Source organism: Diabrotica virgifera, chromosome 1, assembly GCF_917563875.1.
Source record: "Diabrotica virgifera virgifera chromosome 1, PGI_DIABVI_V3a".
NCBI lineage: Eukaryota > Metazoa > Arthropoda > Insecta > Coleoptera > Chrysomelidae > Diabrotica > Diabrotica virgifera.
In genome coordinates this window covers 296,439,916-296,453,347 of record NC_065443.1, presented here as the reverse complement: position 1 = coordinate 296,453,347, position 13,432 = coordinate 296,439,916, and the positions used below count along the sequence as shown (strand labels likewise).

Sequence of the window (13,432 nt, the reverse complement as noted above, 5' to 3'; positions counted from 1 at the left end):
GATTGCTTAACATAACAAACCATTTACGGATGGATAGTTCATTAAAAAATTTATTAAGGGGAAAGAAAGAAAATGCAAAATTTTGACGCCTGTCAAAATGTTCAATGTATTTTAATTGTAATCATTTTTTTCGAATCTTGAGAAAACTAATAAGTATTTTTGAAAAATTTAAACGCAGTACTCGTATAAAAGATTACTTTATTACCGAGAGCCGAAAGTCCCTTAGAATGAATATAGTTTCTTTTGGATGAGATATTTGAAATTAAAAATCACACCAAATTTTCTCTTTTTTTTTCACCCTTGTAACTTATTAAAATAAACATTATAGAAGTTTTCAGGGACTTCGCCTTCGGTAATAACGTAATCTTTCATTCTGCGTTTCAATTTTTCAAAAATAATTATTACTTAGTTTTCTCAGGATTCGAAAAAAATGAATCCCATTTAAATAGCATTGAAACCGAAAGTTCGTACCCGTTCCCTTAACGCAATTTGACCAAAACAATTTTAAAAATTTGAAAATTTTAATTTGTCTGTACGCAGAGCAGTTCGATGTATTAAAATTATATCAATGTTTAGTACAACAACAGAGGTAGAGGTTTAGTACAACAAAAAATGAGGTGTTCTCACCAAATAATGCTTCAAATACGATGTACAGAATAATTTTGAATTCGGTTCCGCTAATGACCTTTCTTTTTGTCCTTAACTTAAAAGTTGAAAAAAGTTTAATTTCTCTTGATTCATATTTATCGTCTAATTATTTTAACTGTACTAATGTAATATGCGATAGAAATATGGAGGCGATTTTACCTCAACCTTGTACAATAAACGGACAGAAGAGGTCATTAAATTTAAGTACCTCGGGTTATTGGATCGATAGCAGTCTAAATCCTAATCTAGAAATAAGATCTAGAATAGAACAGGCCAGAAAATCTTTCGAAAAAGTTAAAAGACTGCTATATGATTCTCGAAATAAATTCGAAATTCTACTACGTTTATCAAAAACCTACGTTTGGTTGACTCTTCTCTATTCTATGCAGTTGAAATGTGGATCCTTAAAACTGCAACCATTAATAAATTGGAGACCTTTGACATGTGGATCAACCGGAGAATTCTCAAAATTTGTTAGACATCGCATACCTCAAACGAAGAAGTGCTGCACGGAATATGCAAAGCACGATAACTTTTCAACAACACAGTGAAAGTTAGAAAAACATCATACCTAAGCTACATATGTACTGAGAAAGAATAAGCACTAATATATATGCTCAACTGACAGTGAAAGGAAAGATCGAAGGAAAGAGGGGAATAGGAAGGAAAAGACTATCGTGGCTAAGAAACATCCGACAATGGACAGGGCTAAATTTTGAATAGCTAATAAGAACTGATACGAGACAGACAAGAGTTTGCAATAAAATTGTAGTAGCCAACCTTTACCTTCAAAGGAGAGGGCACTTTAAGAAGAAAAAGAATATGATATAATGAAACAATAAAATATATAAAAACAATGTCGTATATGTAAAATCAAAGATTTTCATTTTCATGTAGAAACATTATCATTTCCACATTTTCTCCGGTCAATCGATTTCTTCTGTCAGAAATTAATTGACCAGCCGTTGAAAATACCCTCTCTGATGGTACTGATGTTGACATTATGCATAAATATTTTTTGGCCAATTGCGCTAAATGCGGATATAAGAAAGCTCTGGTTTTCCACCATTCCAGAGGGTTTTCTTTTCTAGGAATTAGACTTTCGGCTAAATATGCCCTTACTTCGATGATTGCTGCTGCTTTTGAGTCGATGTCTTTTGGTGTCTCTACGGCCTTATCAAAGTCTTCCCAAACTAAATTTTGATCGTCATTTACGGCCGTTTCTTCTCCGGTATTCACTTCGTCATTGTCATGGTCATGAATAATATCTTCCGACCGTCGTTCCGAAATGATTAGTTTAGCTACCTCATGTTGAATATGCTCTTTGGTACTATTGGAGTTATAGTCTGAATCAAACACTTTGGTTTTGAACCTTGGATCCAAAAAAGCACATCTTGCCATTAAAGTGTTTGATTCAGCAGAACCGAATCTTGTCCCTATCTCTTTTTCGTAATGATAGATAAGATTCTTAATTTTGTCACTTGTTGTACTCTGTTCAATTTTATGGACAGCTGAAAGCAGGCCCTTTACAATGACAATTACCTTCGATAAGGTTACATTTTGTTCTGCACTCATCTCTGTAGTGAGCTGTTCAAACGGCTTTAAAACGCAACACATTTCTTTTAAAGCGACCCATTCGGATTCCGTCAACAGTTCTACAGGAATCTGCAGAATTCCTATAGTTGCAGTTAGAGGCTCGCGAACTTTTAGAAAACGCTCAATCATAAAATATGTAGAGTTCCATCTGGTCGCTACATCGTTTTTTAATTTTAATGATCTTTGACCCTCATTCATCTGACCTTGCATAGCCTTAAATTTAGTGTTAGATTTTGTACTTCTATGAAAGTACTCTACTATCGCCTTAACTTTTTTTCGTAATGGGGACACATCAGAAATTTCTAACCCACTTTGAACAATTAAATTAATCGTGTGAGCAAAACATCCAATGTGACCCCACTCAGTCAACTTTATTGCTGCCTTGATATTTGAAGCATTATCTGAAGTTACCGTGAAGACTTTTTCTAAGATATCCCATTCATTCACAACACTGTATAAGTCATCTTTTAAATGTTGCGCGGTTTTACTATCATCAAACTGATGACATTTTAATAGAGTGGAATAAAGCGTCCAATCTTTTGTAATGAAATGGACTGTATAAGCTAAATAACTCGTTTGACTGTGTTGAGCAGTCCAACCATCGGTGGTAATGGAAACTGAACTAGCGGTGGACAACAAACCTTTCAACTTTTCAGTTTTTTGGCTGAATTTTTGGGGCAAAAATGAATAGGTAAATGTAAAACGACTGGGAATGACATAAGATGGTTCAACGCCCGCCATTAGGTCCCTGAATCCGCCATTTTCAACAAATGAAATTGGTTGCAAATCATGTACAATCATATGTAAAATTAAGTCATTGAGTTCTTGCTGTCGTCGTAGTGAACAAGGTCTATTTAGGTGACTTAATATTGATGTTTGAAAGGGGTTGTTTTAATTTTTTAGACGACAAAGGCAATGCAGATTCAGATACACTTGTTAGCGTCGTAATCTGACTTGAAGTTGAAGCAATGGATTGAGCATCTTCATCATCATTTGGCTCTACAAGTAAAAAATGTCGATTAGCCGTCATCGAAAAAAATCTATTAATACTCAAGGCAAATTAGAAAAATACAAGGAAAAATTATTTAGTAATTATTGGATTGCTGCAATCGAATCTTAAGATTGCATCAGTAATATAAGTTTATAGAGCTAACAGAAAGGGTGCTATTTTGTTTATTGACAAATTAGCGCTCCAAAATCTTCTATTTTTCAGTTATTGCTCTGTAACCAAGATTTTAATTTTAAACCAAAACTACCCGAATTAAAATTCATAGTAATTTAATTGGACACAGATTTTTCCGCTTTCCTTTGATAAAAATTTTTCTCGGAAATTCGGGTATTCTCAATAAAACTTTTTATTTTCAACTAAAATTTTAGGGAAGCAATTATTCATTATATTTTCAGAAGCCGGCGAAAATGGAACAAAAAATAGTTTAACAACAATTAAATTGTTAATTAATACTATATTGAATATAAATTAAGTCAATTAAGTTAATTATAAATTTACGGTCGCAATAATAACCAGATTCATTGTGGTACACCAGAGTAACTATGAATTTTGTATAAAAAGGCACTACTCGTATACCTGTCTAATGTACTTTATAGAATTGAAATTGGACTATCAATTTATTTAATTATCGATGAATAATTTATTCTACAATTTAGTTGAAAGTAAAAGATTTTGTTGGAAAAACCCAGATTTTCCGAGGAAAATTTTCGTCGAAGGAAATCGGAAAAAAATAACTCTGTGCAGAATTAAATTACAGTAGATTTTAATTCGGGGGGTTTTTGGTTTAAAGCTAAACCCTTCGGAGTTACAGAGCAATAATCGAAAAAAAAAACAAAATTTCGGAGCTCTAATTTGTCAACAAACAAAATAGTACACTTTTTAACAAAATAGCTAAAAAATATATTTTTTCTTCAATTATTAAAATTTGTGTTAAGAAAAAAAATATCCTATATATTTTATGATGTAGTAAAACTAGTAAACTGAATAATAAATTTTGTTTGATTATAATATGTATTACAAACACCCATTCCGTAAAATAGTTATTTATATACCAAGTCAGTAAAGTCTTTACTGACGTGGTGCATACAAAATTTTATCGCCAACATAATTTGGTTGGAAATCAACTTAGAAATTGAATTCCGATGATTCGCACCCTAAAGTTGACTACGTAAGAGTTTGGGCTCTGCAATAATTTAAAAATAATTAAAAATTTATAAAATAAATTGAATAAAAACCTGTCATTTATCTAACTTCTTTAAAATCTCATTACAACTTATAACACTACACAATTTTTTTTAATTTGATTATCTTCATTATTCATAAAATTAATCATCTTTAATTTTAATAATCCCTGAATTAAAAGTACTGAAAGCTTGGATATAATGCCAAAATATATTTTATCTACAATTTCAGTTTCTACAAAAATTGGATATTGGTTTTTGATACTTACTTGCAATTTACAATTTAAGATCTTTTGAAATTTTAGATGTCATAATAAACAATTTCATGGCAGTGATGACAGATAACTTGCAAGATGGCCGCTTTCGATTTTTAATCGATAGTTAGGTATCACTGTTATCAGTATTGAATAATTACTAAATCGGTAAAGTTTTAATTTATTTTATATGAATATAATTACAAAATACTACAGAATTTCACTTTTTGACATAAATTTAATAGTTAATAGCGCAAATTAAATAATTAAAGTAAATAAATTTTAAGTTCACTTAAATTCTCGCAATTCGATTACTGCCATCGATCATTTACATTCAATCTGGTTTAATTTGATTAATCGCGGCAGGTAAAGTAAAATTCTGCTTTCAGTACAATAAAGTGTTAATGTACTGCCGCAAATGAGGGCAAATGAGTACAATAATGAATTATTTTAGTGACTGTTGGCGATAAAAATTATTAACAATGGACACATTTCTTGACCTAGTCTAGATTTACATATACACATTAAACTATTAGACATTATAATAATGATTCATTTCGGCAGTTTTTTTACCTTTCCATAGGTTATTATTGTTGAATAAGGTTTATTATATCCGAGTCTTAAATAAACCTCGTAAATATACATTTCTGAATGGCCCTTTTTTTTGTTTTAGTCTTTAGTGTTCTATAAATAGGTCGCTAAGACTTAGACAATTAGACACCGCACGCACACATCTTATGATAAATTGAATGTCACTCAAATGCAATAAAATTTACATGAATATATTCGTCTCTGAATCAAAGTTTACGGAAATCACATTTTTGAAGTCCATAAAACTCTCCTCTTCATAAAAATTATTAGTATAATTATTATATTGTCACTATTGAAAAAAGATTAACACAGCATGAGACTAACCCTTACTTTGGGGTGGGTCGGTGGAAGTGCACTGTCGTACTGTACGCTATGACTGTAAGGTCATCTATAAAAAATACTTTAATACCCGGAGAAAGATTTACAGTTCCTTTTCACAAAATATTTTTTTTCTTTCTATCTATGTAGGTATTTACATACCCATATGATATGGATATGATTTTAAATTTATTTATGTGTATCAATTTTCGTTATTAATTGAAATTCAGAGTTGGTGCAATCTACTGATGTAAAGGACATCGCACACATATTATGGAAAATATAATGTCACTCAAATTCAATAAAATTTATACGAATAGATGCGTTTTAAATTAACGGTCAAATCTTATCATTGCGCCAACTCTATATTTTCAATAATAAGAGCAGAAATTGATATAAATAAATTTGAAATCAAATGGGTACGTACATAAGTTAGAGTTAATATATACTTCGAAACGTTAATAAATTCATTTTTTAGTAAAATTGTGGCTTATTTCCCATAAAAAATACGTAATTATAAAAATGCCACAAGGAAATAGTTTCAGCACAACATTAAGTTAGAGAGAGAAAAAATATTTTAAAATACCCAAATTGTCGGTACTCCATAAATCAGCGGATTAGTTTCACTAATCCGCTTAGACCCAGCGGGGTTTAAGCTCTTGTGAATAGCACCCAGAGCAATAGTAATTGTAACTGACACTTTTACTGACTTAAAAAATGTGATTTCGATAAACTTTAATTGCAATTTGCGCCGTAATTAATCATAATTAAGAGTTGGCGCAATGATAAGATTTGACCGTTAATTTAAAACGAATCTATTCGTATAAATTTTATTGAATTTGAGTGACATTATATTTTCCATAAGATGTGTGCGATGTCCTTTTATTGTATTTGAGTGATATTAAATTTTCCATAACATGCGTGTGGTGTCCTTTCACAAGAAATTTATACTTTTCACTGATAATGCCTGTATAGATAAAGACGACAGATGATACAAAGGAAGCCTCGTTCTCAATGTGATAAATACTGAATTTAAAAAATATTTTTGAAAAACATTTTGTCCATTGAAAAAATGATTGCGAAATACTATATGGACATAACTCATTGAAGCAATTTATACGTGGAAAGCCTATCGATTCGGCTATAAATTTTGGGCTCTTTGTTGAAGTAGCGGACATTGTTATAATTGCTGAATCTGCAATGTGCAACTCACTGGGTATTTTTTGACAACTTATTTAACAGCAGAGATTTGTCAATTCATTTACAAAAATGTGGATACCGAGCAATACGAATATTGCGGGAAAATATAATATTATCGAAGTGTCATATACAAGATACGAAAAGAAGCTCGTAGTTCATATGATTTTCAGTTTGATGTACCTAAATAGAGAAATATTTTTTGTAAAATTGAGGTAATAGGTGTGTTACTATAGCATCTAATTTTGACAATATAGAACCTACTAAGCTACTACATTATATTGAACCGTAAGTTCAAAAGAAAACGTTTAATTTCTCAAACACAAGTATAAAAAATTCTAATACATAATTACATGGCAGGCGTTGATCAACACGACTGGTTTGAGTGCTATGGTTTGTTGGAAAATGTTCCACTAAAATCAGAGCCAAGAAGTGGTATTGGTCAATATTCACACGATTCATTGATTTGGCATTAGTAAATGAACTAGTAATAGAACTTCTCTACAACGAGTCAATAAGTCAAATATTACTTTATTAGATTTTCGTCGAACTGTAGCAGTTCCCTACCTAAAATTGACTCTTAGTTCAAGAAGTGTATAGGAAGACCGAGTACATCATCAGCAAAAGTTTCTATGGATGTAAGATTAGATATATGGGAAAGAACCCTTCATGGAAAACGTGAAAAGCAGAGGCGATGTCAGGGGGAAAATTGTAAAGCCAACATACTGTGGAAAATGTACTGTAACATTATGTAAAAATTGTTTTCTACTACAGTATCATAAAAATAAACTTGATTTTATTAGACGTGAATAAAAATTTTAATTCTCGCAACCGATTTAAACCCATTCATACATACCTTCGATTATATGTAATAACTGTAACGCCCAGCGTCCTATTTATGTAAATTAATTTCAAAGATGCAAAGATGTAAATTAATTTCATGTATATTTCCTGATTAACAAGATTACAGATAATTATGTATACCTAATTAAAATTTTGAAATTTGAAAAAAAAATATCTTGGGCGTTAATGGGGTAAGATTCAATTCCAGCAATAAAATACCTTAACTATAAAACTTTTCCCAAGAATTAAAAACAAACAAAAAATAAGAAATTTTTAAGAACAAACAATGATTAATTACAATTTACTATTTTATTCGAAAAAGAAGTAAAAATTTACCTAAGTGGGAAATTATACTTATTGACGTTTCGACTTCTACTTAGGAAATCGTTATCGAAATACAAAATATAAATAAATTAAACAAATCCTGTTTATGTTGCTTAATAGAAAAGTTCTTCTAATTTAATTTAATCTGACTCATTCATATTGACAATTCAGACATAATAATGATACCACAAAGAAATAGCTTCAGAACAATATTGATTAACTATTTTTTAAAGTATATTAATTTTATGCAACGTAAAGATTAAAAAAGTATCTACAATAATCTGCCTTAAATGTGAACTTACTTAATCTTTTCAATGATGATGCACCTGTATTGGAACTAGCATGTTTATTTAAAAAGGTGTGATGTTTGATTGATATGTGTTTCTTCAAATTTGACGTTGAACCGCCTTTATAGGAATATATTATTCCACATATATTACACTTGGCCTTCCCATCAGATGAAGGTGAGAAATGTAACCAAATTTCACTTCTTTTATACGTTTCTTCCATATTAACCTAAAAAATTTATGGCTTTTCAAATTTGTACACAATGATATTTACGTTTCATAATGCTACACTTGCATGTAAGGTTTTGTTTACATAACTAAGTAACAGAAAAGGGGATACCAACAACAACCCATATCCGTTAAAAATAAAGCAGGAAAGCAGAAATACATAACTATACTGTATCAAGGTGCCAGAAATGAGAAAAGAGGATACCAACAAAAACCCATATGCATTAAAAATAAAGCGGGGAAGCAGAAATAGTAGAGAGGTGGAAAGGATATTTTGACGAATTACTAAAGGGCAAGTTGTCAAAGAAAATGCGTGAAAGCAAAAGCAGTAAATGAACACTTAGAAGACATACAAGATAAATCGCCCAGCGAAGAACGAATCGAGTAAATAATAAAAAATCTTAAAAATAACAAATGCCCTGAAAGCGATAACATAGCAGCAAAGACAATTCACTTATATGGGTGGAGAATTGCTATGCTAAATGATTGGATATACAAAATCATAAAGGGAGATATGGATAAAATAACGAATAACAGAAAATTGGAAGGAAGCAATTAGTATTTATCCATTACACAAAAAAGGCGACCAAAAAGAATGCAGTAGCAGTAACTACAGAGAAGTAGCATTAATAAATACTGTATCTATATAAAATCCTATCAAAATTCATAAAATATAAACGTGGAAAAGAAGTTGAACATCTAGTATAATAGACGAATATAGGTACTGGTTTAGCCGAGGGAGAAACACAAAGGACCAAGCATTCGAAGCAGAAAACTATGAACAGTGTTCATTGAACACAACTAATAGCACTATTTATCGACTTCCAGCAAACGCAAACATACTAGCATACGATATAATAAAGAAGAAAACATGAAAAGAGGCGCTTGAGAAATCGGGAGTTAGCAGAAAGTTACGCACCATGATACCTCTTAATTTAGAGAATACATAAAACAAAGCCAAATAAACAATCAACCATCAAACAAATTTATAGTAAACGAAGGATTAAGGCAGGGCGATCCTTTGTCATCACTGCTCTTATTAGTCATCAATAAATGACTCCTGTATCAAAAAAGACCCTAAGTTTTGTCGTTTGCGGATGATGTGGTGTTGCCGGCAAGAGGAAAAAAGAGCTACAGAAGATGGTAGGTACAGAGAATAGTAAAAGCAGCAGAGAAAATGGGACTGTAGATAAATGAAACTAACACAAAGAGTATGGAATGAACAGATGGTCAGAACAAAAAGGGATAACAGTTTTAAAGTAGAATTAGAATAACTAAAATCATACGAATTCGAAATGGTATAAAGATTTACGTACCTAGAAGCAATAATATTACGTAAACTGAACATTAAAAAAGAAATACAAGCTAGAATAATGCCAGGCAATAGAATAGAAGTATACATGCGCTTAATGGAATGTTAAAAAGCAAGTTTTTTATCAAGAAAGGCAAAAATATAGTTATATAGGTATACAAAACAAGTATACAACCAATAATAACATACTGCAGTAAGACATGGACAATGACAAAAAATGAACAATAGTTACTGGAGATCTGGGAAAGGAAAATACTGAAGAAGATATATGGAGAGATAATAAAGGACAGTTTATGGATAAGATGAAAAGCTGAGTTAAATGATTTATACAACCAACCTAATATAATATGAGTGATAAAGGCACAGAGACGTATGGCGAGGTCGTCTAGAAAGGATTCCGAACATGAGGACTCTTAAAAGGGTACTAAACTACGCTATAGCCTCAAAAAAGAGAAAAGACCAAAAAGGAGACCAAAAATATATGGAAGCAAGAGGTCAAAAAAGATATGGAAATATTGGGACTAGAAGATCAGAAAAGAAAAATGAATAAGAGAAAGGGGTGGAGAAAAATCATATATCAAGCCAGAGAAGATCCAGTGGTCAGTACAGTACATAAAAACAGGGTGCGGCATTAGTGCGAGGAAGTCCAATTACTCGTTTGGTGTAAGAGATACGAAAAAATGTATTAAGGTAAAAGTTGGGACATATATATTACCATGATTTAAAAATATTTTCAAATACACAATAAACAATAAAATAATTGTTTAAACAATTTCTGCCCAAAAATTTCTCCCGGCACCAATGACCAAATCACTCTTCGCCCTTCTAATTTTTTGAAAGGGAACATTTTTGAACAGGAATCCGCAAATAAAAAGAAACAGAATCAGAAAGTAGGTATAAAATAAAGTCTCCCTACAAACTGTACCTTGGACATTGAACTCAAAAATAGACAGGAACTTCTTAAAATGGCATGTGTTCGTGTTTGTCCTTTTTACTAATCGCACGTGTCATCATCACTCAAAATTTCTCATGTGTGTGTGGTCCACTAGTCCACTCAATCACTCAACTTAGAGAAAAATTACAAACGACCTTTTTTGTTTTGAATGACACAAAAAATCTTCTTCTAACCAAAAATTAAAATTAACCGAAACAATTTTAAAATTGAACAGTACCTACTTCAAAAAATTTTCAAAAATTGTTAAATTCTACGTGTACCAGTGAAAACACAGAAATGATCCGATATAAGGACGACCTGCACTCATGCACTGATCTGTTTAATGGATAAAAATTATAAATGTAATTTAGTATGTTAAAAATTATTATAAAATACAAGGAGTGCCTGATATAATTTGGTCCTGACTGATTAAAAAATATCACTTTTTTTGTAAATTTTACTAAAATTTTTTCGGCTATGGCAGATATTATTTGAAATTTTTTGGATCATTCAAAACAAACAATTCTGTAATTTTTCTCTTAGTTGACCGTTTTTTTAGTTATAACAATTAAAATAAAAAAAAACGAAAAATAACGATTTTCACGGCTCAAAAACAAGTAAAAATATCATTTTTGTTCCTTATGTCTACCAGTTCTTTATAACTATTTTGGACTTATTTCATTTTCAAACATTGTTTTTTAGTTGTTAATGTAGGCTTATCACCCGTCTTCCCATAAGGAACTTTCCTCATTAACAATTAGTGCTTATTATCAAATCATTAATTTAACTATTTTGATTACGAAATAAGCCACAATTGAAAAAATAATTGTCATTGTCAAATCGAATGTCGTTGTCAAAATACAAAAAATTATTAAATTAAACAAAAATGGTGTTTCTTAGTAAAAATTCTTCTAATAATTTATTTAATCTCACTAATTTACATCGGCAATTCAGACATATTATATTATACATTTTAAAGTAGAAGACTAAAATGATATTGCCAATATTTATCAGTTGTTTTCCTGAGACGACTTTACTGAAAGATAGTTCATTCGATTACGTGAAATCAACCCAACTCAAGAATATTTGTCACAAAAAAAATCATAGCATGTGATCTGTATTTAAAAAGACAACCAAATGCAACGGTCACAGTAAAATTCTCGTTTTAAAGATTTCATAGTAAATTACGAGGGAAAACCAGGAAAAAACCTCGCGTATGGAATCTCTAACACGAGAATTTTACTGTCACCGTTGCATTTGGTTGTCTTTTTAAAGACAGATCACATGCTACGATTTTTTTGTGACGGATATTCTTGAGTTGGGTTGATTTCATGTAATCGAATGAACTATCTTTCAGTAAAGTCGTCCCAGAAACGCAACTCTTTAATTTTAGCAATACCATGTTAGTCTTCTACTTTGTCTGCATTGCCGATATAAATTAGTCAGATTAAATAAAATAGAAGAATTTTTTACTGAGCAACAACATTTTTGTTTAATTTAGCAATATTTTGTATTTTGACAACGACATCCGATTTGGGCGTCGAAACGTTAATAAAATAATTTTTTCAATTTAATTGTGGCTTATTTCCCAATTAAAATAGTTAATTATAAAAATACCACAAGGAAATAGCTTCAGAACAAAATCATGACTTGATGAATTCAAAAAATAGTTATTTTTCTACGGCCGTGCTTAAACAGCCACTTTCCCGCACGCATTTCGTTACCGAAAGTTGCACTTTCCCGCACGGCGTGCGGGGAAAGTAGAATACCTTCTAATATTATACTATAATACATAGAATAAACTAATATTGAGATATTATTTACTAATTTATTTCAAATGTATCTTATTGTGTTCATGTTATAATGAAATTATTGCAATAATTCGATGAAATAAAATTATTTTGACATAATATATAAAAGTCACATCAGTAGAAAATTACAATGGATTTAAATCGTCGGCATGGTAACCCATTAAATTAAAAAATTTGGTTTTGACAACCTTGTTAAAGAATTAATTAGTGTATTTTTACTCCTAAATAAAAATTGATATGCCTCTATTTTTTGTGGTTTTTTTCCAAACGTACGGCCCTAGAAAAAAGAGACTGCCGTTGACCCGAACGACGCGACAGCGGAATTCGGGCAAGCAGTCGAGTGCGGGGAAGACACTTTCCGCATGAGTTAGGAACAATATTTTTTCTAGGATCGTACGTTTGGAAAAAACGCCACAAAAATAGAGTTACATCAATTTTTATTTAGAAGTGAAAATACACAAATTAATTCTTTCACAAGGTTGTCAAAACCAAACTTTCAATATAATGGGTTACCACGACGACGATATTGGTTTTCCATGACGACGATTCAAAACCATTGTAATTTTCTACTGATCTGACTTTTAAATAATATGTCAAAATAATTTAATTTCATCGAATTATCTCGCAAATTTCATTAAAACATGAAGACAGTAAGATAAATTTGAAATAAATTAGTAAATAATATCTAAATATTAGTTTATTGTATGTATTATAATATACAGTGTGTCCACAGATGGGGTTCCTAAGAGGAAAAACTTTTTATTTTCAATTTTAGCGAAAAATGTCATTCTTGATAAGTTTTGCTTGTTCTATCTCTCTCTTTTCCTCCTCCTCCGTTGTTGTTGTTGAGAGAGATCTCTCTCTTTTCCTCCTCCTCCGTTGTTGTTGTTGAGAGAGAG

At 30.9% G+C, this 13,432-nt stretch overlaps 2 protein-coding genes across 2 annotated transcripts in view; one reads left to right on the top strand and one right to left on the bottom strand.

Moving 5' to 3' along the window:
- Positions 1-13,432, top strand: part of LOC126885583 (ATP-binding cassette sub-family G member 4) — a 256,853-nt gene that overhangs the window by 80,065 nt on the left and 163,356 nt on the right. The window lies entirely within an intron of this gene.
- Positions 1,522-2,985, bottom strand: LOC126878512 (E3 SUMO-protein ligase ZBED1-like). The gene has a single exon (XM_050641266.1). It carries the CDS (start codon positions 2,983-2,985, stop codon positions 1,522-1,524), a length of 1,464 nt encoding a protein of 487 aa, XP_050497223.1.